Below are 27,644 nucleotides of genomic sequence, written 5' to 3' on the forward strand. Positions count from 1 at the left end.
CACGGTCCATGAAACCAGATAACTTGGATGCAGGTGGAATATAAAAAGAGAGAGGGACCCTCCTCCCCACAGATCTGAGGACCACTAAAACGTGTGTGTTTAAGCAAAAGGATGACATTACCATTCTCTAGATTTAAATGAGGTTGAAATAGTAAATGTATCATTTCAAACCAAGACCTCACTTGGCAAAACAATATAACTCAGGTGGTTAGGAAGGCCCAACAGAGACTCCATTTCCTCAGGGTCTTGCGAAAGAACAATGTTAAACAACAATTGATGATCTCCTTCTATCGGTCCACAATAGAAAGTGTCCTCTCAAATTGTATCACAGTGTGGTACGTTGGCTTGACAGCCACGGGCAGAAAGTCTTTACAGAGGGTGGTGAACACAGCACATGATATCATGGGCTGTCCTCTGAGCCCGCTAGATGACATTGCAAGGGATTGTTGCCTTAGGATATAGAGAAAAATTCTCAGGGATGATTCACACCCCGACCCGCAGCTCTTTAATTTCTACCCTCGGAAAGGAGATATAGAAGTATGATCAGTTGTACCAACAGGCTAAAATACAGTTTCTATCAGTGGGCTGTTAGGCTGCTGAACGAAAAATAATATAGTGCAACTGACTTTCGGGGTTGGTGTGTTGTGCAACAAGCACACAGAGTGCAATGGGATTGAGTGTTTGTGGGAGAGGGAGAAGAAGAAGAAGAGGAGGAGTTTGGATTTGATATCCTGCTTTATCACTACCCGAAGGAGTCTCAAAGCGGCTAACATTCTCCTTTCCCTTCCTCTGTGAGGTGAGTGGAGCTGAGAGACTTCAGAGAAGTGTGACTAGCCCAAGGTCACCCAGCAGCTGCATGTGGAGGAGCAGGGAAGCAAACCCGGTTCACCAGATTACGAGTCTACCGCTCTTAACCAGTCTCCACCCCCATCGTTCAGCCCGGACACTGAGATCCAGCGCCGAGGGCCTTCTGGCGGTTCCCTCATTGCGAGAAGTGAGGCTACAGGGAACCAGACAGAGGGCCTTCTCGGTAGTGGCGCCCGCCCTGTGGAACGCCCTCCCATCAGATGTCAAAGAGATAAATAATTACCTGTCATTCAGAAGACATCTTAAGGCAGCCCTGTTCAGGGAAGTTTTTAATATGTAACGCTGTACTGTTTTTAACACTGATTGGGAGCCGCCCAGAGTGGCTGGGGAAACTCAGCCAGATGGGCGGGGTATAAATAATAAATTATTATTATTATTATTATTACACCACACCGAGGGAGGCTCGGTTAATTTCACTGTACACAGGTTGTACATTGACAATAAAGGTATTATTATTATTATTATTAACACAAGAAAAAAGAGTGGTGGTTAATTAATTAATTAATTAATTACACAAAACATTACTTGGATTTCAGCGCCCCTTTGCCAGTATTTATTAATTCTCTTATTTGGTCTATGTTCCTATGCAGTTACTTGCTAAGCCAAGCAAAAATACCACATCAAGTTCTAAACATCTCCAGTCACAAGAAGTGGGTTGACTTAGACTGTAGGTGTCTGTCTAACCAGTTATAAACGCATTCTGGCCACACGCTCTAAACTTCTCCAGTTTTCAGGTGTGAATCGATCTGAACTGCAAAAGCAACATCTTCATTCCTCACAGCTGGATCCCAATGTCAGGCTCCAGGGAAATCCGATCCTCCCCCCTCACGGCAGGCTGCTGAGGAAAGTAGACAAGAAAGCTCTTTATTCAATATCTACAGAGAGAGGCTTAGGAACGCTGCCTCTTGGAGTAATGGCGTTGCTCCGAGTAAACTTCAGCCCCTTCCCTTCTCATTCGTCCCCCTTATGATGGCTGCTTAAGGCCAACTGTCTTCTAGCTCTCTGCTCTCTCTGCTTCACTGCTCTCTGGGTTCTGGGAGAAGCGGGGTCTGGAATGCTTTCTAGTGATAACATGTCAGCTGGCTGCTCCGGCTCTGCTTCCCCCTCCTCCTCTCCTTCTCCCAGTATTTCCCAGCTTTGTCCCTCCTCTATCTCTGAGCCGTTCTGAAAGCCACTGATTTAAATTTATCTTGCTTCCCTCTTCTCTGGAAGATTTGGGGGTGAGGGGAGGCGATCTCCACCATTCCTCCTCAGTCCAGTCCCTGACACCCAAGTTGTTCGGGGCTTTGCACATTGACGTCCCTACCTTGAATTGGGCCAGTAGCAAAGAGGCAAACATATAGTTCATGCTCGGTTGGTGCCATGAGATCCATTCTTGCTGCACCTCTTAAACGCATGCGGCAGAATTTGGAATCAGCTGCAACTTCCGGAATAAAACAATGAATAGCCCCTCATACAGTGCATTGCCCTAATTCAGTTGCGAAGGCCACCACACTGTGGGTCCTTGTGGCCAGATTGTACTTCTCAGGAATAATAATAATAATTTTATATTTTTATTATTTACACTCCGCTCTTAGGCAGTGAACCATTGTAGCTGGTCATTAATGACAGCGGTCTCAAGTGAGAAGGCCTGAGGGTGTCTACCCATGGCTTTGTGTAGCTATTAAGCTGCAGGGGGACATGAGGGAATCAGGCAGGGCCTCCCAGGACAAAAGCTAAGGGTCCAAGCAATACACCAAGGCCAATGTCTTCTGGCTCCCTGCATCTATTTTGAACCAATACCCAAATAATCCTAATCCTAATGATAAAACATTTTATTTATACCCAGCCCTCCCCAGCCAAGACCGGGCTCAGGGCGGCTAACAAGCAATAATAAAAACAAGTTGAATGAATACAACTTAAAAACAAGATTAAAATACAACATTAAAACATTAAAATGCAGCCTCATCACAGGAGGAGAAAGGATAAAAGAAAGAGGGGGAGGGAATCAATTGACTCCAAGCCAAAGGCGGAACAACTCTGTCTGACAGGCCCTGCGGAAAGAAATCAGATCCCACAGGGCCCTGGTCTCATGAGACAGAGCGTTCCACCTGTTCGGGGCCAGAGTTGAAAAGGTTGAGGCTAATCTAACTTCCTTAGGGCCTGGGACCTCAAGGGTGTTGCTACTTATGGACCTTAAGGTGCTCCATGGGGCATACCAGGAGAGGCGGTCCCATAGATATGAGGGTCCTAGGCTGTGGTCTTTATGTCTCTTGTTATGAACAAACAAACAAACAAACAAACAAACAAACAAACAAACAAACCACCTTTATAGATTAGTTAATCAAGTAATGTCCACAAAGAATCCTACTTTTAACACTGATACTTTTAGTATGCTCAGATGCGAACACCAACATATCATTTATGTTTCGGTAGTATGTATGTAACTCCCATTTAGATATGTTTTCTAAAGATTTACAAATGTTTATATTTGATGTAGTTTTAATAGATACTGCTAAAATTATTTTGCTCTGATGCTTGCAGACTATGTTTAATCAAACTTACTAAAGAGGTTGCAGTGCATGTGTTTTGAACGGACGATCTATCAAATGCTTTATTGAAGTTGAATATTTTGTGGGATCCCATCTTTCACAATATGGAAATAAATCTCATTCAAAGAAATGATTGAGTATACATCGGGTGGGGGGGCAATTTCTTTAATGAATGATCATCGTGATGGAAATAAACAGCTTAATGCCCTACTTGGATGTATTCATTGGGGAAAAAACTTTTAACAGAAACTGTGCAAAATCTTCCATTTAAAAAATCAACACATTAAAAGGAAAAAACAGAATACTTATTAAAGAGATATGGAAAAGACTCAAAATTAATCCATCTATCCCTAATTATAAACCACTTTATCTTCTTCTTCAGAAGCAATATCAACACTTACTTATTTTTAAATTGCAAAATGTTGCCTATCCTTTGCCGAATCTGCTGGGTCTTCACACTGTACACAATGGGATTGAGAAGTGGTGGGACCGCAACAAATATGTTGGCCATCAGCATGTGGACAATGGGGGAAAGATGCTTCCCGTATCGATGTGCCACACTGATGCCAATCATTGGGATGTAGAAAATCAAGATGGCAGAAATGTGGGCCACACAGGTGTTGAGAGCCTTCAGACACTCTTTTCGAGAAGCAATGCTCAAAACTGTCTTCAGGATCAGGATGTACGATACAAGAATGATCAGAACATCCAGCATTATAGTGCACATGACTACAACCAAGCCATATATGATGTTGACTTTTATGCCTGCGCAGGCTAACTTCATGGTATCTTGGTGGAGACAGTAGGAGTGAGAAAGGACATTGGATCTGCAGAAAGGGAGCCGTTTAATGAGAAAGGGGAAAGGGAAACAAAAACAGAAACCTCTGGACAAGATAGCTATACCTATTTTTGCAATGACTGAATTCGATAGAAGTGATTTGTATCTCAGTGGATCACGGATGGCAATCAAGCGATCAAATGCCATTGCCACAAGAATGCCAGACTCTATCTCTTGAAGTATATGGATAAAGAACATCTGGCTGATGCAAGCATTGAATGGGATTTCTCTGGAGTCAAACCAATAGACCCCCAGCATAGTTGGCAAGGTGGAGATGCAGAGGCCCAGATCCGAGCAGGCGAGCAGGCAAAGGAAGAAGTACATGGGCTCATGGAGGCTTTGGTCAATCTTGATGACATAGAGGATCGTGATGTTCCCAAGCAGAGTCAGGGCGTAGAGCACAAACAATGGGAAGGCCATCCAAGAGTTCTTTTCCTGCATCCCAGGGATGCCAATCAAGACAAAGGTTTGGTGGCTCACAAGGCTGCTGTTGAAACTGGTGAAGGAGGACACCATTCCCCTGGTGTTGTTGTAGAAAGATTCTAAGGAGTAACAAAATTGATCTGAACGTTAGAGATTCTGATATCCTGCTTCAATCCAACATGAAATGTTGTTATTAGAGCCTCCATTCAAAGAAGGAGAAACAGTCCTAAAATCAGTGCTAAATTCTCCTTTTATGGTGGTCAACTAAGAACCCTATTTTTAATGTCTGAAGTTTTATTCTGCTTTTAGTCCTCTGTTGGGGACCGCCCAGAGTGGTTGGAGAAACCCAGCCAGATGGGCGGGATAGAAATAATAAAAGTACAGTATTATCATCATCACCACCACCACCATCATCAATTTCAGTCCTCAACAGTCTCCCAACTCCAACCAGTTCATCTCTTTTATTATTTAAAGTTTCTATACCTGTTTGCTTGCTTTTGTCAAGGTGGTGCTGGCTTTTGTGGCCTTGGGAAATTCATTGTTTCTCAATTTCTCATCTGCAGATTTGGAATAACAATCACAGTGTAACTGCTGACATAGAAATGATATATCTAAATGACTAAATGTGTAGCAGCTTAAGGAACAGGGGGTGGGACAAGTCTCATCCCACCTTCTCCTGCCCCCCCCTTTAAAGAACAGGTTGGGCAGCCATCTGTCATGGATGCTTTGGCTGCCATTCCTTCACCCTTGAGGTTCCTCCCATCTCTACAAGTCTATGATTCCTCTTCTGAGAAGACAACCTTGAAACTGAAACACCCACTGAGCGAAAGGGATGTGACCAGATATGACCAGAGGCTGGAATCGGGGGGCGGGGGCAGATATTGACTGATTTTATAATTGTGTACATAAAAACAAAAATGTACAAATGAATAGAAATGAGTAGAAATGAGTAGAAATGAATATTAAGAATGGATGAAGGAAGAAAAACTAGGATACCAGGATAACATACCTTTAGGCACCAGGTGAAAATGTTCCTCTAACACCAGGCTTCTGGGTGGTTGAACAATCTCTGGTCTTTTAAACATTTGTGGGAGTGGAGTCTTTGGTTTGCTTTTTTGTTTTGATTATGCATTTTGCCTTATTTTGTAATGTTATGTTGTGAAGCTCCCTCTGATGTTGGGTGAAGAGCAGTAGACAAACACAATAGATAAAAACAGTAATTATGATGACGATCTGGGAAAATAAGATGTGAATCTGCATGAGGAAAAGTGGCTAAAACCTGCAAGACTTAGAACATGCAAGTGTAAAAATAAAACAGAATAAAATGAAGTATGGAAGGAGAAGGAAAAAGTACCCTTTTACAACTAAACTTATTCAAAGCCGTCCATAGTCCGAAGCCTAGAAAAAGCCGCCTCTATTCATACCTCAGTCCTAAGATGGGCCTGTTGCGATAAGAAAGATCTTCTCAAAGGAGTAACAAAGGGCCCCTCTAGATGACCGATTTATTGAGGATTCATCTTGAGTTGCTTGTGCAAATCTGACAGAGAGGTTAGTGACTGCATTTTCATTCTGCTTCGTTTGTGAGGTGGTTATAAGAGAACGCATATTTATCCTGCATTCATCCTGATTTGCATTCAGAGCCCTTGCTCATCTGTCAGTCACTCATTTGTTCATCCTGCACTTTTCAAGACATTTCCCTGTCACTTTCCAAATTGCAAACAGTCTGTTTTTTAAATAAATATATATAAGAAGTAGATTTGTTGTTCTGGGTTGATAGAGCATTCCCACTTTAAATGTGTAAACTGAAATTTCTGGTGTGTGGTTGAAGCACTCACCTGAAATATTGGTGGTCTGGAGATGCCCAACAATAAATCAGAGCAACAGTTAATGTCTGTGGGAAAGATGGAGCAGAAAGATCTAATCCAGTATAAAATTATATTGAAAAGCAGGGAGAATTTCTTCCAGGCCCTGTGTGAAGTACATGTACTGGCATGTTCTGCTTGATATAGGTTGGGAATAAGATAACCTGAATGATCAACTCACCCTTTATATATGTAGACTGGGACATCCTGCAGATACCATCTTAGCAAGATGTGGGATCTGCACAATGAAGGAAACGGACCTCTGGAATTGCCTCCTGAATGGGACCCAGTGTCCCTTTGGAATGGCCTGTTCTTCAATAGGAGACAGCGCTGCCTCTGTTGGCATTTGGGCACCTACCGAAGACCCTCCTCTTCAGTCGCAGTTGGCATCTGCACTTTTAGAGTGTTTGTATAAATGAATTTGTTCCTAAATCTCCATATGGTTTTTATATTGGAATCATTTGGAAATTTTAAACATATGGAACTGTTTTCAACTGTTGTTTGCATATTTCATCTTTCTTTGTATACTTTCTGGTCGCAACCTTCCCTGGGACTATGTGGTGAAGGATGGGGAAGAAATCAAACCGATAAAGCAATCAAAGCGAAAAGATTCTTTTTACACTTGTTTACAGCTTCCATTGTCCTCCGTAGTCCTGGGCAGCAGATGGACTCCTCCAATATGGAATTACACATTAAATCCCACTTTCTCTCTGGCCTGCCCAGTAGCAACTGCAGCATTTTCACTCAAATGATAAAGATGATAATGGTGATAATGTTCATAATAATCATATTGATAATGAGAAGCATGATTATCATCAAAGTTCAGCAGCAGTACAGAGGCATATGCTGCTTTTCCATATAGATATGGATATTAGACCATTATTGTTATTTGCAGCTAACAATTAACAAAAATGCCTCTGGTATACACAATATTTAACACGGAACATTGGAACAAAAAGCAAGTGTAAACCCTCTCGATCATCTTATAGCCTCATGACTGAGGAAAACCCCTCTGAGCTCAGTCAAGGGAAAACTCACATGCTTTGTATCTCAACAAGTCCTTTGCCCTTACCTGACTTTATGGCACAGGCTGTGAACCTGACCTGGGTGAACATGGAACCTGCTGCTCCTGCCTGTGATGTTCATGGCAATAAGCGTTGTAGAAAAACTGTTTTTCCTCTGGGAAGTGACACCATGGGGCTTAGGTGCCCAGAACTGCTGAACCCACTGGGAGGAGATCTCTGAAATCCCAGCAGCAGTTATGAGAGAATCCCCAAGGATCCTGTGAAGGGACCTGCAATTCTGTTCTCAGAGGTGTTCTGGAGGACCACTCTGTGCTCCCTTGTTCCTTAACACCAGAGAAGTGGGATGCAGACGGAAATATGCTCAGAGTGGAGTATTGATTTCATGCTCTTTATTTCAGCTCATAGTACAACAGTGCAAATTTCCCCCCAAACCTCTGGCTATATATACATTATTTACACAAATAATGTGTGATCGGCTGATTCAACTCCCCTCTTGGAGCCTGATTGGGCTACTCCTGCAGATGAATCAGGTTGCTGCATTCCAAGATCCTACCTGCCCATTGTACTAGGAACCAAACTCAGTACAGTCACACCTCATGTTACGTTTGCTTCAGGTTGCGATTTTTCAGGCTGCATCCCACGGCGGCCCGGAAGTACCGGAAAGGGTTACTTCTGGGTTTCGCGGCTCGCGCATGCGCAGATGCGCAAAAGGATATCACGTGCATGCGCAGAAGTGGCGAATTGTGGTGTGCGCACACTCAGACGCACAGATAAGGGTTGTATTCTGCTCATGTTGCAAACAGGCCTCAGGAAGGGATCCCGTTTGCAACCAGAGGTACCATTGTACATAACACAGACGGAATATCTTAACCAGGAGGTCTCAACCTACCTCTCTGAGTGGATCCAGAGAGAGAGGTGTGAAAAGGGCAGAACAGCCACATGCCCCTTGAAGGGTGCATTTACAATAGAGAGCCCAGTCAGACGACGCGGCACTTGGGGGGCATAAAGCAGGCACCCGCCTATTGGCGCCCCCAGCATAGCACAGCCTGGTGCTCCTCTCTGTGAGCGCTGGTTCCTCCAGTGCTGGGAGAGGAGCGCTGGCCTGCCTTGGGGGCACCTGTTTTGCACCCCCTCAAAAACCTGAGCCCGGGGGCACTGCCCCTCTGGCATGCCCCGCACTACGCCCCTGGGCTGCTAAGGCTCTAAGGGTTTCTGCAGCTTCTCGCTCTTCCTGGTGGGCTGAGCCCACTTCTTCCTTCTCTTTTGACTCTTCCTAGACCAAGGTGATGGGTGTGTGTCTGTCTCTGGCTCCTGTGAGGTGGCTGGGACCAGTCAAGAAGAACATAAGAAGAGGCTGTTGGGTTAAGCCAATGGCCAATCTTGTCCAGCCTCCGGCTCTCACATTGAAACCCATAAGCTGGAAACGAAGCCCCAGAGCCCTCTCTGCTCCTGTCATTCCCAACAACTGGTATTCAGAAGCCTTACTGCCTCCAACTATGGAGGCAGACAACAGCTATCATGGCTAGTAGCCATCGATAGTCCTCTCCTCTTCCATGAATCCTCTTTTAAATATGGCTGTCATACGTCTGAGCTTTCTCGGACATATCTGGGATTCATCTGTTGGGGAAAAAATCTCAACAACTTTTATGTCCGGATTTTCACATTTTAAAATAAGGCAGCCCCACTTTAAAGCCACCTGAGTTGGAGGCCATCACTGCCTCCTATGGGCTGGGAGCCAGTTCCACAGTTTAACTCTGTGCTGTGCGAAGAAGGACTTCCTTTTATCTGTCCTAAATCTTGCAGCATTCCACTTCAATCCCACTTGGACTACTGCAATGCGCTCTACGTGGGGCTACCTTTGAAGGTGACCTGGAAACTACAACTAATCCAGAATGCGGCAGCTAGACTGGGGACTGGGAGCGGCCACCGAGACCATATAACACCAGTCTTGAAAGACCTACATTGGCTCCAAGTATGTTTCCGATCACAATTCAAAGTGTTGGTGCTGACCTTTAAAGCCCTAAACGGCCTCGGTCCAGTATCCCTGAAGGAGTGTCTCCACCCCATCATTCTACCTGGACACTGAGGTCCAGCTCCGAGGGCCTTCTGGTGGTTCCAAGTTACAGGGAACCAGGCAGAGGGCCTTCTCAGTAGTGGCACCTGCCCTGTGGAACACCCTCCCACCAGATGTCAAAGAGAACAACAACTACCAGACTTTTAGAAGACATCTGAAGGCAGCCCTGTTTAGGGAAGCTTTTAATGTTTGATAGTAATAATAATAATAATAATAATAATAATAATAATAATAATAATAATAATAACAACAACAACAACAACAACAACAACAACAACAACAACAACAATTTATTATTTATACCCCGCCCATCTGGCTGAGTTTCCCCAACCACTCTGGGCGGCTCCCAATCAAGTATTAAAAACAATACATTACTGTGTTTTGATATTTTGCTGGGGGCTGCCCAGAGTGGTTGGGGAAACTCAGCCAGATGGGCAGGGTATAAAGAATAATAAATAAATGGGTGTCCATGAGTTTTAGCGTTATGAGAAAGGGATAAAAACTTTCTCCATGCTGGGCATCGTTTTATAGACTTCTTTCATGTCACCTCTTACCCACTTTTCCCTCTAAGCTAAGAGAGTGTCCCTGCTAAGCCTGCAGAGCAACACAGGGATGGAGAGACGGTGGGACTTGTGCTTCCCGTTGGGCAGAACGTTGAAGTGAGACAGCAGGTTGAAGAAGAAGAAGAACCAACAAAATGAATTCCATTTCTTTTAATGCCAAATGTGAACAGCAACATGATGGGAGAAACCCCTTGGTTTAAAGAATACACATCAAAAGGTAAATTGACAGCACCTTTGAGCCCTACTCGTAAGTAAGCATAGATTATATTTTGTATGGAAACTGTGCCATTGTTTAGGATTTCTTTGTAAGAAAATAAAATTGAGGAAAGGACAAAGCAGACTAGTTATTAGAGAGGCAGAGGCATACCTAGGTGTTGGCAAAACCTGCCCCCACTGCAGGCGCAGAAGCGGTGCAAAAATCACCCCAGAAATCTTCCATCCTCTGTGGCAAGGCAGTATGATGGTAGACCATTGGAGATTTTGGAGGGTATGAGGTATTGCTGAGTGGCAATGAACTGCCACTGTCATAGCAACTGGGAGAAGCTTCCCATCCTTATTGCACAAAGGCAAAAAAGGTGCACAGACATGAGATGGATCCATTTATCCCTAATTATAAAACACAAACACTTTATCTTCCTCTTACGGCAGAATTCTCCTTTGGGAGAAATATCAACCCCTAGTTCTTTTCAGCTGCAATATGTTGCATATCCTTTGCCGAATCTGCGGGGTCTTCACACTGTACACAAAAGGATTGAGAAGTGGTGGGACAGCAACAAATATGTTGGCCATCAGCATGTGGACAATGGGGGAAAGGTGCTTCCCGTATCAATGTACGACTGTGATGCCAATCATTGGGACGTAGAAGATCAAGATGGCAGAAATGTGGGCCACACAGGTGTTGAGAGCCTTCAGACATTCTTTGCGGGAGGCAATGCTCAAAGCAGTCCTCAGGATCAGAATATAAGATACAAGAATGACGAGCGCATCCAACAGTACTGTGCACATGACTGCGATCAAACCATATAAAACATTGACTCTTGTGTCTGCGCAGGCTAACTTCATGGCATCTTGGTGGAGACAGTAGGAGTGAGAAAGGACATTGGATCTGCAGAAAGGGAGCCGTTTAATGAGAAAGGGGAACGGGAAGCAGACACAGAGACCTCTGGACAAGATAGCTATACCTATGTTTGCAATGACTGAATTTGAGAGCAGTGACCTGTATCTCAGGGGACGACGGATGGCAATCAAGCGGTCAAAAGCCATTGCCACAAGAATGCCAGACTCTATTGCTTGTAATATATGGATAAAGAACATCTGGCTGATGCAGCCATTGAGTGGGATTTCCCCAGAGTCAAACCAATAGACCCCCAGAATAGTTGGCATGGTGGATATGCAGAGGCCCAGATCCGAGCAGGCGAGCAGGCAAAGGAAGAAGTACATGGGCTCATGGAGGCTTTGGTCAGTCTTGATGACATAGAGGATCGTGATGTTCCCAAGCAGAGTCAGGGCGTAGAGCACAAACAGTGGGAAGGCCATCCAAGAGTTCTTCTCCTGCATCCCAGGGATGCCAATCAGGACAAAGGTTTGGTGGCTCATAATGCTGTCATTGGAGTTGGTCAGAAGTGAAATCATCCCCCAAGTGCTTTTGGTGAAAGGACTTGAAGGAGTCCTAAAAGTGATCTGCATATTAGAGATTTTTCTACAACCTTACAGATTCTATCAATGTCATATTGCCTTTATGAAAGGGGATACATATCCTGTTTTAATTCAACAGCAAAATTTGTGTTAGAGCCTCTATTCAAGGAAGGAAGAACAGTCCTGAATGCTCCTTCAGTTCACCTCCTATCCTGGCCAAATAACACTCCAACCCTATCATAAAAATTGCCAGTTTCTCATCTGCGAAACAGAAATAAAAAATACAGTGGCATTGCTGAATTAGAAATTATCTGTCCAAATGACTGTGTGTATAGCTGTACAAGGGAAGGATTGCATAGCAGTCACCCCTCCTCTCGCTCTTCTTCGAAGACACCTTGAAACGGAGGTCCTTTTCCCAGCCCCATCCAGTGGGCAAGAGGAACATGACCAGAGATGATCAGAAGCTGAAATATGAAGAAAGAGAATATTGATAGAGTAATTTTTAACACAAAAAGAAAAATACAAACAGCACTGAATAAAAAGTGCTGAAATTAGATTTTGCTTGCAGAAGATAAGAAGCACCAAGCTGTTTGCAGAGGAAGATAAATACATATTAAAGAAATATTACATAAATCTGTTTTTCTTTAAGAGGTTGTTAATGTTTTTTCTTGTCTGAAACAGTCAGGCTTTATATAAGCTACAGTTCTCAAATGAAAGCTTCTACCATTCCACTGTTCTGTAGACCTTGTCCTCTATATCCCTGGGCAATGCTCCTGTTCACAATAAGCAACAGAAAAGCAGTTTCCAAATTATAGTCTCCTGTTCCAGGAGCCAGCTGTTTTTCCTGACTGGCCCAAACCATCCCACCAATATGAAATTCCACGTTGAATCCCAGCCTCTCTCTGGCTGGCCCAGTATGAATTGCAGCATTTTAAGTTGCATGATAAGGACCATAATAACCGTATTGGAAAAGATAATAATTATTCTCATCAAAATTCAGCAGTGATACCACAGTACTTCATGTATGTGATAGCTTCCCATAAACGTGTCAGTGTTATTTTCTTATTACCTGAAACTAACAATTAGCAAGAACTCTGATATGCACAATATTTACAACCCCTCCAAATATGATATAACATAAAGCATGAGAATAAAATCAGAACAGTTTCCATCATCTCGTGGCCTCTTGATTGAGGAAGACCTCTCTGAAGCTGATCAATGGAAAACTCTCTCTCTCCTTCGTGTCTCATGGTGTCTGCTGCACTTACCCGACTTTATGGCACAGGCTGAGTACCTGACATGATTTCTCCCAGGAGGGACACTGAGCCTGTCTTTGCTGCTCCAAGAGGGATCCCATCTGCACTTTTTATGGCACAAAGGGTTATAGCAAAAATGTATTTCCTCAGAGAGGCCAGCTGCTCCCGAACCACCAGAAAATTGCTGAACCCCATTGGGAGGAGATCTCTGAAATCCCTGCTGCAAGTAGAAGGACACACCCAGGCAGTGGCGTAGCGTGGGTTGTCAGCACCCGGGGCAAGGCAAGTAATTTGCGCCCCCTAACCCATGGATTTGCGCCCCCTAACCCTACAAATCTATGCCTATGAATGATGGTCCCTCTCTCTCTCTCTCTTTCTCATATTCCAATTGATTCCCATTTCCGCCGATCGATCCCCGAAGCTCTCACCCAGCGAAATTCGTGCGTAATTACGCTTCGCCATCCCTAATCCTGCCGCTTCCACCGGGAAATCATGACGGTGCGTTTCTCCTCTCCAAACTTTCCCCGGCCCTTTGCCGTCCGGCGCAGCCCTTTTGGCTACGAGATCCCCTCCTTCTCTGCCCGCTTCCGACCCCACTTCCCCGTCCAGCCTCCCTACCTCCTGAAAAAAGGCGCCGGCGCCGAGCAGGACACCCCCCGCGGCCATCGGACAGAGGCGGGGCCGAGGGAGGCGAGCCAATGGGCGAGGCGGGGCGGGGTGGGTGGCCACGGGGGCGGGCGCTGCTGCAGTCCTCGGGTGGGCAAGGTAGGAGCAGGCGGAGGCTGGCCGCCGCTCTGACAATAGGGGCGGGCCGAGGGCACGACGCGGCTGGGCCCTCTGGACTCGCGCCCCCCCAGATGTTGCGCCCGGTGCGGCCGGCACCCCTGGCACCCCCCACGCTACGCCACTGCACCCAGGCATCCTGCACAAGGACTTGCAGCTCCGCTCTCAGAGGCATCCCAGAGATCACTCGGCGCTCCCCTCTTTTGTATAACCAGAGAAGTGGGATGCAGACAGACTATCCTAACAGGGAGGTCTCGTTCTCCATGCAGATCTGAAGACCCCTAAAATCTGGGTCTGGGTAAAAGAATGACGTTGCTGTAAACTCTAAAAGAGTTTCAAGTAGTAAACAAACAATTGTCAGCTGCGAGAACAGTGATAGTTAGTTAGTTAGTTAGTACATTTCATTCATATTCCATCGCTCAACCTGTAGGATGGTGGTATACACACACAATAAAATCATTAAAAAGTTGCTTTTCAATACTTTAAGAAAAACTCACCATATCTTCATCAAACCAGAAAAAGCAATGCTGCAGGAGTGCCTCTTCTCCATGTGAGAGCCAGTGTGGTGTAGTGGTTAAGAGCGGTAGTCTTGTAATCTGGGGAACCGGGTTCGAGTCTCCGCTCCTCCACATGCAGCTGCTGGGTGACCTTGGGCCAGTCACACTTCTTTGAAGTCTCTCAGCCCCACTCACCTCACAGAGTGTTTGTTGTGGGGGAGGAAGGGAAAGGAGAATGTTAGCCGCTTTGAGACTCCTTAAAGGGAGTGAAAGGCGGGATATCAAATCCAAACTCTTCTTCTTCTTCTTCTTCTTGTCTAATCCTCCTTTAAAGCCATCCAAGTTGGTGGGCATCGTTGCCTCCAGTGGGAGAGAGTTCCACAGTTTAACTCTGCATTGCTCAAATGTGTTATTTCTTTTAACTGCACCAGATCTTCCAACATTCAGCTTTGATTGGTGCACATGAGTTCTACTTAGTAGAACTTAACCAAATATGACAAAAAATGAAGATGAATGAGGCTAGGAGCATAAAAACGGGAAAAACTATCCACGCAGAGCTGAGAAATCCTATTTAAATCACAACGACTATGCCCTATACAGGGGAAATTTGCAGAGCACATAAAGGGCAAAGAAACTCAGCTTCATTTGGTCCTTGATTCTATGGCTGAGGTGAGACCTAGAGGTTTTTCGTTACTGATACCTGATGCCACAGACAAGACACCTCAAGAAGCGGTTCCGCTCCTAGATGCAGTACTTGACCAGAGAAGGACAATTATGGGGCACATGGACCTACACTCTTATGGCTTTCCCAACTGGATTGCTACAGTTCACTCTACGAGGAGCTATCCTTCAGGATAGTCCAGGAGTTGCAGTGGATTCCAAAGTCTGCTGCACGCATTGCAAGTGGTGCAGCAGAAAGGGATCGTGTAACACCAGCCGTGTGTGAACTGTGTGTTTGCCTATTTGCAACCGGGGCGAAAGTGTTTGCTTTAATGTACAAAGCCCCACACAACCTGAGAACCAAGTACCTGATGGAGCCCCTCTCCCCATTTCTGCCAGGTCAGGCCCTGGGATCTGCAGGGGAGTCACGTCTAGATATTGTGTTTATGAGCATGTTTGATTTGGCCTGACTTAATCAATCCACTTTTGGTTAAAGAAGTTGTTTTCACCAGTCAGAGTGAGAAACGACATTGGATCTACAGAAAGGGAGCTGTTTAATGAGAAAAGGAAACAGGAAGCACAAACCAAGACCTCTGAACAAGATAGCTGCACCAAATGTTGCAGTTAAAGAATTTGGGAGAAGTGATCTGCATGTCAGTGGATCACAGGTGGCAATTAATCAGTCAAATGGAGTTATTTATTACCTTTGTATACCCTTCTTCACCCTTAGATCTCAGGGCAGTTCACAACATACAAATACAGGATAAAAACCACAGGATACATAAGAAGAAGAAGACAACAACCCAATATTGCTCCACCCCCCTCAACACTTTTAAAAGTCATTGGGTGTTAATCAGTCAAAGGCCTGGTTGAAGAGGAATGTTTTTGCTTGGCGCCTGAAGCTGTGTCTCTTTAAAGATGTGCCCCTTCAAACAGGCAGGGACCACCCCCTCTCCTAAAGAGGCATTGATCACCTTCTTGACCCAGCCAGCTCGCGTGGAAAAGGCAAAGGCAAAGGTCAGAAGTCCAAGACAACGCAACACAAGGTTATGGTCTCATGCTACACTCCAAAGGTCCGGAAGACGTCTAGATCTTTCTTCATCGTTAACTCAGGAGTGACCCGGCACATCTGCAAAGACAAACACCTGTTCGTGTCCTTTACTCCGCAGGAAGGTACGATTCACCAAGCAGAGGAGGATGAGCTTTATCAGCTCGGTCGAGCGGAGATTCCTCCTCTGGCCAAGTCCTCCGGAATCGCCTCCGACGTGATTGACGACCTGAGCCTCTGACAAGGCTCCAGGCACATCCCCCATTCAGCAGAGAATCAAAGCAGCACGTGGAAGTGATGAAATTTATGGCTACATCGCTATGATTTATTTTCTAAGCTATGCAGATAGAAAATAAATACACATCCTCTCTCTGTGAGAGCAGAGAGCAACTGAACAACAAAGGAACAGGAAATCAGTAACGTCACATCCGTCTCCTGTCTTCCTTGAGACTTCCAACAGTATGGAATGTGTGGAATGCAAAACAGAGTCTTGTGACTCCAAAACACTACACAGTGGCAAACAGAAACTAACACCCACACCCTGCTGGCTTTTACCAGCCAAGAGAGGCAAAGGTCTAGAGCAGACATGGCCAAACTTGGCCCTCCAGCTCTTTTGGGACTGCAATTCCCATCATCCCTGACCACTGGTCCTGTTAGCTAGGGATGATGGGAGTTGTAGTCCCAAAACAGCTGGGTGGCCAAGTTTGGCCATGCCTGGTCTAGAGCGTCACCCTGACCGATCCAAGCACCTTGTCCACATCCTTGAGCCTCACCAACTGAAACTCATGCAACACAACAGGACTAGACTGTGCTCTGGACACCCCTTGAGTTTCAGCTGCTAAAACAGTGGAGTCAAGATCTTGGTGGATGAAAGTGATTTTATCCTCAAAATGCTTTGCAAAGAACACTAGACAATCTGCTGGATGGCTTGGTGAGGATTCAGTGGAGGCAGCAAAGTATGCCTTCTTTGCTGTCTTCACTGCCTCTAGGTAGGCTCAATGATGAGCCCTCCCCATTGCATTTGACCAAATCTCTCCTCCACTCATGTTCAAGACATCTTCCAGTATGTTTCCTCATCCTATGCACTGGAGTATACCAGGGAGCCAAGGGGCTCCATGAGGTGGGAAAGGGCATTCTGGGGTGATCATATCAATGGCCTGAGCCATCTGGATGTTCCAGAAGTTGGCCAGGTCTTTGCCAGGAGCTCTGGTGATATCAGCCAGGAAATCTCCCAGAGCCATCTGGAAACCTATTGGATCCATCAGCCTCCTCTCTCATCTCTCTATGATGAATATCTCCATTCTGCTATCAATTCAGGTTTAAGCATAATCACCTAGCCTAGCCAACCCTCCTTTCCTCCATACAACGGTTGCCATGGGCCTTATCAGTTTATTCTTTTCAGTGTTCTGGAACAAACATCTGCTACCTAAAAAGCAACCCATTCTGCATTGTAAGAGGTAAATATTGCTCATGCAGTTTAGCTAGGCCACAGGCTCAAAAGAAAATGGAGTTTTCAGGAAGATACAATTTTAAAGAAAAAATTGATTATTCTCCATCAACAGCTCTATTTCTGAGTATTAATCTTCCTTCTTCTTTGTGTATGGAATCTGTGCAGAATTGCTCAGTGTCTGCCATTAAACGTATCAGAATAAAAAGGACAAAACAGACTCAATATTAAACAGATTCAGAAATAACCTGGGATGCGTTTCTACATTTTATATTTGTAAAAAACCCAGAAGCTTTCCTTTTTGGAATTATAGGTGCAGAACTACACAAACTGTATAGAAATTATATATGTCTGCTACTACAGCGGAAATGTTACTTGCCCCAAAATGGAAAGAAGCAGAAGTCCCAGCAAAGGACGAATTGATACAAAAACATGGAATATGCAGAAACGGTGAAATTTACTGGAAGAATAAGAAATCAAGATAACAAACTTTTTATAAAAGGATGGAAATGGTTTATGGAATATTTAAAAACGAAGTGTAAAAAGATAAGAACATTGGCAGGATTATTGTAATGACCTTCAGTTTTATAAGAGTAAATATTTAAAGTGGATGAATAAATGAACAAGTTAAGTTAATTTGGAATATGCAGGACATATAAAAAATATATTTAAGGGACCGCAGAAAGAGGAGGAAGGAAGTCGAAAATCAAAATGTTAAAATGATCGTAAAACAATTGAAATGTAAATAACTGAAAATCATATTTAAAACAAAAACAGAGATGACCTGGGATGGATCCATCTATCCCTAAATATAAACTACTTTATCTTCCTTTCATCAGAGAATTTTATTTCGGTAGAAATATCAAACCCAACTTTTTTTTAAAGTGCAGTATATTCCATACCCTTTGCCGAATTTGCCGGGTCTTTACACAGTACACAAGAGGATTAAGAAGTGGGGGAACCATAACAAATGTGTTGGCCATCAGCATGTGGACAATGGGAGAAAGATGCTTCCCGTATCGATGTACCACAGCAATGCTAATCATTGGGACATAGAAAATCAGGATGGCAGAAACGTGGGCCACACAGGTGTTCAGAGCCTTGAAGCATTCTTCATGAGAGGCAATGCTCAAAACAGTCTTCAGGATAATGACATATGATGCAAGAATGATAACAATGTCTGTCCCTAAAGTGCAAACAGCTATTATCAAACCATAGAAAATGTTGACCTTTATGTCTGCACAGGCTAACTTCATGGCATCTTGGTGGAGACAGTAGGAGTGAGAAAGGACATTGGATCTGCAGAAAGGGAGCCGTTTAATGAGAAAGGGGAAAGGGAAGCAGACACAGAGACCTCTGGACAAGATAGCTATACCTATTTTTGCAATGACTGAATTTGAGAGCAGTGACCTGTATCTCAGTGGATCACGGATGGCAACCAAGCGGTCAAAAGCCATTGCCACAAGAATGCCAGACTCTATTGCTTGTAATATATGGATAAAGAACATCTGGCTGATGCAGCCATTGAGTGGGATTTCGCCAGAGTCAAACCAATACACACTCAGAATAGTTGGCATGGTGGAGATGCAGAGGCCCAGATCCGAGCAGGCGAGCATGGAAAGGAAGAAGTACATGGGCTCATGGAGACTTTGGTTGGTCTTGATGACATAGAGGATCGTGATGTTCCCAAGCAGAGTCAGGGCGTAGAGCACAAACAGTGGGAAGGCCACCCAAGAGTTCTTCTCCTGCATCCCAGGGATGCCAATCAGGACAAAGGTTTGGTGGCTCACAAGGCTCTCATTATACCCAGGGATGGATGACATGGCACACCAAGAGATTTCGGTGAAATGATTCTAAGAAGTCATAAAATTCTTATTCTTTGACAGATTCTTTAAAGTAGTGATAAAGTTGCCTTAGAGCCTCTATTCAAAGAAGGAAGAGCAGTCTTGAATGCTGCCTCAGCTCACCTTCTACCCTGGCTAGAGCACCCCAACCCATCATCAAAATCAGTCCCCAGCCGTCTCCCAACTTTAACAAGTGGAGTGGAGGTCACGAGAGTGTGGCTTTCAAAGATTCAGTCTCCCAACTTCTCATCTGAAAAATTGAAATAACAATCAAAGTGCAATATGTAAATTAGAAATGGTAGATCTAAATCATTAGTTGTAGTAGTATTATTGGGGAAAGACAGGACTAGTCTCACCCCATGTCCTCCTCTTATGAGAAGACCCCTTGAAATGGGGGGGGGCCTTCATTTTGCAGCCCTATCCAGTTGATGAGAAGATTGTGATAATAGAATCATAGAAATGTAGAGTGGAAAGGACCTTGGGGGACATTTTCTCCCTACTCCACACAGATGTTGCAGCAAAAATTGCAGGCCACCATAATATTCCATTTTTCCTCACTTAGTGGTCCTATAGTCCTTCTGCTCTGTAGTCCTTCTCCTCCTCCTCCTTTCTGGAAAGCAGACCCCCACCCCAACCACAAGATAGAGCAGAGCAGTACAACCTCCAGATTATTGACTCCTGATCCAGGAAACCAGATATTTTCTTGACCAGCCCAAACCCTCCCCCTCCCCCATATGAAGTTCCAGATTAAACCCCATCTCTTTCTGGCTCCCAGTATGAATGGCAGCATCTTTACATTACTCAGGAAAACATCTCTGAAGTAATCAGAGGAAAACACATCTGTTTGATAGCTCATGCAGTCCTTTGCACTTACCTGACTTCATGGCACAGCCTGTGAAGCTAAGATGCTTTCTCCCCGGGTCAACGCTGATCCTGCCTGTGCTGCTGTAAGAGGGATTCTGCCTGTGATATTTATGGTGTGTAAAGAGTTACTGAAAAACTATTTTCCCACAGGGAGACAAGTTGCCCTCAAACTGGGAGACGACTGCTGAACCCTGTGAGAGGAGATCTCGCAAATCCCAGTGGCAAGTATTAGGTAAACTCTGTGGATCCTGCACAAGGACCTGGAGTTTTTGTCTCAGAGGTGTTCCAGGGATCACTCTGCTCCTCTCCTTTGTACAACCAGAGAAATAGGAGATGTACAGAATTTCTTAACAGTGAGGTCTCATCCTCCCTGACAGAGAAACCAACTCCTAGGGGCAAAAAGGTCTTTGGCACCCCAATAAAATATTTGATGGGGCTGTACCGCTAAGTTGATGGTCATTGCCATTCAAATGGTGCGTGTGCACTGTGTCATGTGATCAATTATGCAGGGCAGGGCTAACCTGCCCCCCGTATATTATTCAAGTGGGCACCCTGATCCCTGAAGAATGAAGACCCCTAAAATGTGGGTCTGAGTAAAAGAATCCAGCTCTTGACATGAAGGTTCAAAAGAGAATCAGTTACTAAACAGATCAGGGTGCATGGGGATGGAAGAGCCCTTTGTGGTGCACCACTTACAATGCATGTAATTGTAACTGCTTTCAGATCCTTTTCATTGCATTTGTCTTTAGAATGTTTTAAGTGTTTCAGAATGTTTTTGCTTTGTTTTAAAACTGGATATCTGCTGATGGATTCTAATTTTATAGAACCATAGATTCGCAGAGTGGGAAGTGATCCAAAGAGCCTTCTTGTCTGACCCCCCTGGAGCAGAAGAAAACAAGCTTGCTTCATATTCCATGGACAGCCCTTTCAATATATGATGGTGGCTACTATTATCTTCTCTCAGTCTCCTCTGTTCCAGGCTAAACATACCCAACTCCCTCAACCATTCCTCACAAATAAGGCTTGGTTTTCAGACCCTTGATAATCTTGGTCGCTCCCCTCTTCACACCTTCCAGCTTGTCGGTATGGTGCTGGCATGCCAGGTGTCTCCCATTCTATATATTTTTGCACCTGGTTATTCCTGCCTGCATGTAGAACTGTACATTTGTCCAAACAGAAATTCATTTTGTCAGTTTGCGGCCAGTTCTGCAATCTGTTAAATTCATCTCAAATCCTGCTTCTGCTTCTGTGGCATTAGCTACCCCTCCCAGTTTGGTGTCATTTGCAATTTCAATGAGCATCCCCTGTTAGGATATTTCCGTTCCACCTTAAAAGGGAGCAGGATGTTTGTGTCACAGCCTGCGCATTTCCTGTCTCACAGGATGTTTATGTTGTCTGTTCCTTTCGTTTTCTGCTGTTTGCCTGAGCAGTCGGAGCAGACGGTCATGTCTTCTTTTGTTCTGACCTACGCTGAATAAACTGTAAATATGCTGTCCTGCTGTGCAACTTTTGCTGTGTGAATTCTGCTGATAGAGTGTGCACAAGCCTGAGGCTTCGTGTCGCTAAATTGCTGGTACTGCATGACTACGGGAGGTCGATGGATCGTCCGGCAACGAGCTTGGGGGCTCAGATGGACTTTATCTCCCTGGCAGTATCCCAACATCCCCTCCATTCCTTCATCCAAGTCATTTATCAAGATGTTGAACAACAACGAGCCCAGAACAGAAACCTGTGGCACCCCGCATGTCACTTTTTTCCAGGATGATGTCAGGGACTGGGCAGAAGAGGGATGGTGGCGGCTGCCCCCCACTTCCTGAACCTACCTGGAAGAAGGAAGAGGAAGACAGTATTGATTTACAATTCCTGTATGAGGAAGGTCACAGCTCAGAGGCAGATGAGAGGGAAAGTTGGGAAATCATGGGAGAGCCAGAGCAACACCAGGCTGACACATCATTAGAAAGCATTCCAGACCCTCCATCTCCTAGAATCTGGTGAGCCCTGAAAGTAAGAGAGCAAAGAGCTCAAAGACAGAGGGTATGTAGCAGCACCCATAGAAGTGACTAATGGGCGAGTGGGAGAGAAGGGGGGATGGAGATTCACCCAGGACAACGCCATTATCCAAGAGGCTGGGTTGTATAACCTCTCTCTGTAAATACTGAATAATAAAAAAGGATGGTAAGAAATCTTCCCTTGTCTTTATACTTTCCTGGGCAACAGCTGAGAGTCACTGATGGCATCCTGACAGATCGTCCCGAGTCAACTTTAATTGCTGGTCAAGTCATAAATACTGACAGAAGGTGCAGGAGCAGAATGCCAGTACTGATAACCAGGGAGAATTATTTCAATGGCTATTACAACAAATTTTTTGTTAAGAGGACACGTAAAACAATTAACAAGCACAATAACTCATCAAAATACAGAACTCAGAAGACCGGGAGTAGAAGCTCAGAGGTGTTCAGTGCCCCATTCCCCCATTGAAATTCAGTGGAGAGACTTCCAAGTTCCTTGTTTTTAAAGCAAATGCGTAAATGTTCTTCAAGGTGAGACAAGATGATTTATAGACAGACCTGGAATGTGTGTTTTTTGTAATTAATCTTCTGGAAGGAGTTGCCAGCCTTGGGTGATCCCCTTACTGATTAACCAGCACCCTTGTTTGTTGAGATTGGACAGTTTTATGGCTCATCTTGAGTCCATATTCCAGGAACCGAAGCAGAAATCTGCATGTACAAGAAATTTTTTGAAGCTGACGCAGGGGTCTAACTCAGTAATGGAGAACAGTACAGAGTTCAGTTTGCTGTTGCAGGAGCTAGTGTGGAATTGGGAAGCCTTGATGGCGATTTACCATGCAGGGCTGAGTGAAACCCTGCTGGATGAGTTGGCAAGAATGGACCCTTCTGCCAGTTCCCTGGAGGCATTGATGCAAGTGGCCTTGAAGCTCGACCAGCAGTTGCAGGGGCGGAAGCAAGAGAGGGGAGCTGTTATCAGGCTGCAGGAGAGGCCGTTTGAAATGCCACACATTCCAGAGAGAAGGCCTGGGAGCCAAATGAGGAATGGTCCGGCAGAAGAGGCTATGCAAATAGGTCTCCAGAAAACTCCTTCCAAATGAATCCAAGGGAGTGAGGCATTCTCAAAGTAAATGAAGGATTGAACTCTGATTAATAAGAATATACACAGAGGCTTGAACCAGCAAGACTCTGGGAAGGGTGCGTATAATAATCTGTCTCTCCACCCTCTGGCCCAGGTCGTTTTATTCACAAAAGAACTTTTTACAGAGAGTTTGTAAGAACCAATAAGATTTCTTCTGAGCATTTCATTTTTTAAAAAATAATATTTATTGCTTTTACAACAATTTAAACACTTACAAAAGAAAAAACAAAGAAAAAACAATACACAATACATTATAATACACAAACACTACATAAAAATTAACAAAACAAAGCAGAAACAATTTTAAAACACATCAAAAGATAGAAGAGGAAAAAAAGGAAAAAGAAAAAACTTCCAATATCTTATCTTTCTTTCCCATATTTCCACGGCCTCCTCACACCTCCCTTTTTGTATTCCACTTCTATTTATTTATTTCAGCAATTCCTTACTATCTTCCCCTGTTTTCTATCCTATAATTATCTTAACATCTTTTAACCTTATTTTCCTTTAATACTCTATTAAGCTATTTATACTTAATTCCTTATAACATTTCTACTAAAGCCATATAATTTCATTCCAACATTCTTCTAACATTCATTAATTTTACAGTATTTCTATAAATAGTCTTTGAACTTTTCCCAGTCTTCTTCCACCGACTCTTCTCCCTGGTCTCGGATCTTGCCAGTCTTTTCCGCCAATTCAATCTAGTCCATCAACTTCATCTGCCATTATCCAACACTTCAGTGCTTTCAAGAAGCAGCCATTCTCTCAGCCAGCAAAAAGCAGATGATTCACATCAAAGTTTAGGTGTCTGGCAGGGCAGGTCCACCTCCTTCTTTAACATCCGTCAATATCTTAAGTTTTACTCGAGGCTTCCTGCCCTGCCAAACCAATCCAGGAACATCCCTCTGCCACCTCCTGAAACAATCCCTCCCATCCAAAACTTGCACTTTTTGATACAAAAGCAACATCCCCGGCAACACAGCAACCCTCATCCCCACCACAACAGCTCGGCCCGACCATAACAACTTCAGATTTATCCATATTTCCCAATCCCCCTTCTCTTCAATCCAACGTCCTTCACAGTTACCCTTAAGTAAATTCACATTTTTGGCGGTCCTACTGACCCCCAAAAATCTTTCTTTCTCAGCCGATGTTGATCCTGTCTCCTGAAGCTCTGTCAAACTTTCCTTTCCCAGTTCTGGTGGGGTCAGCTTATATTCGTCAAGTTGCTTTTGAATGTGTGGGGCTCTCTCACACTCCAATTGTGTTGTTTTACATTCAGCAGCAAAGGTTTCCCTGACTTCATCCGCAGTTTGCCGTGTTAAAGTAGATTCCTGTGTCAATTTCTGGGTGGCTTCTGTCTTGATATTCACCTTTTGTCCCAGATTATTTAAATCAATTTTAATATTTGCAGCATTTACTTTCACCAGCCTTTCATTCATCAAATCTGTTTTCTTATGAAGCTGTTCCAGTGAGTCATTTATTTTCAATAATGCGACCACTAAGGCCTCTTCTGTTGACATTTCATCTGTTCTTTCCTTTCCATTTGCCATAACACTTAAAAGATTCAAGGTCAATCCCTGAGTCACACAGTTCTTATCTTGCAACTGGACACTCCCCTAGCCCAGCTCTTATAAAGTAACCAATTTCAGAAACTTCCACTAGGGGGAAACAGTTTCTATTTATAATAATCAACAATATCACCTTTAAGTGCAACTCGTACAATCCAAAGTTAGTTTCAGTTTTCAGTTACTTTATTACTCCTTTTTAGAAACAGCCGGAGACAGTGGAAACAATGTATCTCTCTTATTTTGCTAGCTGTCAAGGACCCAAATAATTATCGCTCAGTCAGTCTGACATCAATACCAGGGAAGATTCTGGAGCAGATCATTAAGCAAACAGTCTGTGAGCACCTAGAAAGGAATGCTGTGATCACCAATAGTCAGCATGGATTTCTGAAAAATAAGTCATGTCAGACTAACCTGATCTCGTTTTTTGACAGAATTACAAGCCTGGTAGATGAAGGAAACGCAGTGGATGTAGCCTACCTTGATTTCAGCAAGGCATTTGACAAGGTGCCCCATGATATTCTTGTAAAGAAGTTGGTAAAATGCGGTCTTGACTATGTGGATTTGTAACTGGCTGACTGACCAAACCCAAAGGGTGCTCATCAATGGTTCCTCTTCATCCTGGAGAAGGGTGACTAGTGGGGTGCCACAGGGTTCTGTCTTGGGCCCGGTCTTATTCAACATCTTTATCAACGACTTGGATGATGGACTCAAGGGCATCCTGATCAAATTTGCAGATGACACCAAACTGGGAGGGATGGCTAACACCCCAGAGGACAGGATCACACTTCAAAACGACCTTGACAGATTGGAGAACTGGGCCAAAACAAACAAGATGAATTTTAACAGGGAGAAATGTGAAGTATTGCACTTGGGCAAAAAAAATGAGAGGCACAAATACAAGATGGGTGACACCTGGCTTGAGAGCAGTACATGTGAAAAGGATCTAGGAGTCTTGGTTGACCACAAACTTGACATGAGCCAACAGTGTGACGCGGCAGCTAAAAAAGCCAATGCAATTCTGGGCTGCATCAATAGGAGTATAGCATCTAGATCAAGGGAAGTAATAGTGCCACTGTATTCTGCTCTGGTCAGACCTCACCTGGAGTACTGTGTCCAGTTCTGGGCACCACAGTTCAAGAAGGACACTGACAAACTGGAACGTGTCCAGAGGAGGGCAACCAAAATGGTCAAAGGCCTGGAAACGATGCCTTATGAGGAACGGCTAAGGGAGCTGGGCATGTTTAGCCTGGAGAAGAGGAGGTTAAGGGGTGATATGATAGCCATGTTCAAATATATAAAAGGATGTCACATAGAGGAGGGAGAAAGGTTGTTTTCTGCTGCTCCAGAGAAGCGGACATGGAGCAATGGATCCAAACTACAAGAAAGAAGATTCCACCTAAACATTAGGAAGAACTTCCTGACAGTAAGAGCTGTTCGACAGTGGAATTTGCTGCCAAGGAGTGTGGTGGAGTCTCCTTTTTTGGAGGTCTTTAAGCAGAGGCTTGACAACCATATGTCAGGAGTGCTCTGATGGTGTTTCCTGCTTGGCAGGGGGTTGGACTCGATGGCCCTTGTGGTCTCTTCCAACTCTATGATTCTATGATTCTATGATTCTAACGTTCTAAGTGCTGTCAATGGACATTCCAAAACATCAGTCCTACTAGCAGCCCGTTTCCAGGGTCAGAGCAGCAGTACTTTACCTCTCTCTCTCTCTTTTTTAAAATGATATTTATTAAAAGTTTAACAATTACAAAAAGAGAGAGAAAAAAGACATTAAAGAGTTACAATACATCAAAAAATAAAAAGCAGAATAAAAACAATACAGCACAACAATAAAAACACAAAAACATTTAAAAACAAAAACATTTAAAAACACATCCAGTATTTCCATATCTTTGTCTTTCATTTACTTGTTTCATCGACCTCCTCACACATCCCTTTTTTGTATTCTAATTCAATTTAGCTATTTCAGCAAATCCTTTCCATCTTTCTCAATTTTTGTTCTATAATTTACCTTAACTCAATCTGACCTTAAATTTTACACTTTGGCCCAATAACAATCCATTTTTACTTAATTCTTTATAACATTTCTGCTAAAACCATGTAACTTCATTCCAGCATCCTTCTAACATTCATTAATTTTGCTATATTTTTGTAAATATACTTTAAATTTTTTCCAATCTTCTTCCACCGACTCTTCTCCCTGGTCTCGGATTCTGCCAGTCTTTTCCGCCAGTTCCATGTAGTCCATCAGCTTCATCTGCCATTCTTCCCTGGTGGGTAAATCTTGTGTCTTCCAGTACTTTACCTCTCTTTACTCTCTCCTGCGGGCATACTTAGTCCACAACTTCCCCCCCATTCTCCTGCCTCCAAGGGGGGTTTTATACTCTTTGCCGATGGAAATTTAATCTTTCACCAAAGGCTTTCCAAGACTTCAGCTTACAGACTCCTTGCCTCAGTCTATTTACAAATAGGGAAGGCGGACTTCCTGTTTTGAACCTCCCCGTTTCGATGCCAAATTAAACGTTTAAAATCCAATTCTCCCGTATCAGCTCTACTCACGGGTAATTACTTTAAAGTCCAAATTGTCCACAGGGAAAAGTCAGTGCTCTCCAGCAACAGCTATGCGGCTTCACTCTGTGGAAGAAGCAGATGATTCGAAGCACCGCACCACTCATCCCACGTCGCTCCGGATCCCCGAAACTG

The 27,644-nt window shown here is 44.1% G+C and overlaps 3 protein-coding genes and 2 pseudogenes across 15 annotated transcripts in view; 1 reads left to right on the forward strand and 4 right to left on the reverse strand.

The window, feature by feature from the left end:
• The window catches only part of LOC128412188 (zinc finger protein 850-like), a 322,162-nt pseudogene that overhangs the window by 224,114 nt on the left and 70,404 nt on the right, over positions 1-27,644 (reverse strand).
• Positions 1-27,644, forward strand: part of LOC128412033 (zinc finger protein 420-like) — a 317,641-nt gene that overhangs the window by 94,616 nt on the left and 195,381 nt on the right. The gene's annotated exons all lie outside the window — the stretch shown is intronic.
• On the reverse strand, positions 3,796-4,805 carry LOC128412116 (olfactory receptor 51H1-like). Its single transcript, XM_053384971.1, has one exon. It carries the CDS (start codon positions 4,750-4,752, stop codon positions 3,796-3,798), a length of 957 nt encoding a protein of 318 aa, XP_053240946.1. The 5' UTR covers positions 4,753-4,805.
• LOC128412089 (olfactory receptor 51H1-like) lies at positions 10,853-12,069 on the reverse strand (annotated as a pseudogene).
• Positions 18,355-19,332, reverse strand: LOC128412281 (olfactory receptor 51H1-like). The gene has a single exon (XM_053385188.1). It carries the CDS (start codon positions 19,330-19,332, stop codon positions 18,355-18,357), a length of 978 nt encoding a protein of 325 aa, XP_053241163.1.

The sequence above is a fragment of the Podarcis raffonei genome, chromosome 4, assembly GCF_027172205.1.
Source record: "Podarcis raffonei isolate rPodRaf1 chromosome 4, rPodRaf1.pri, whole genome shotgun sequence".
Taxonomy (NCBI): Eukaryota; Metazoa; Chordata; class Lepidosauria; order Squamata; family Lacertidae; genus Podarcis; species Podarcis raffonei.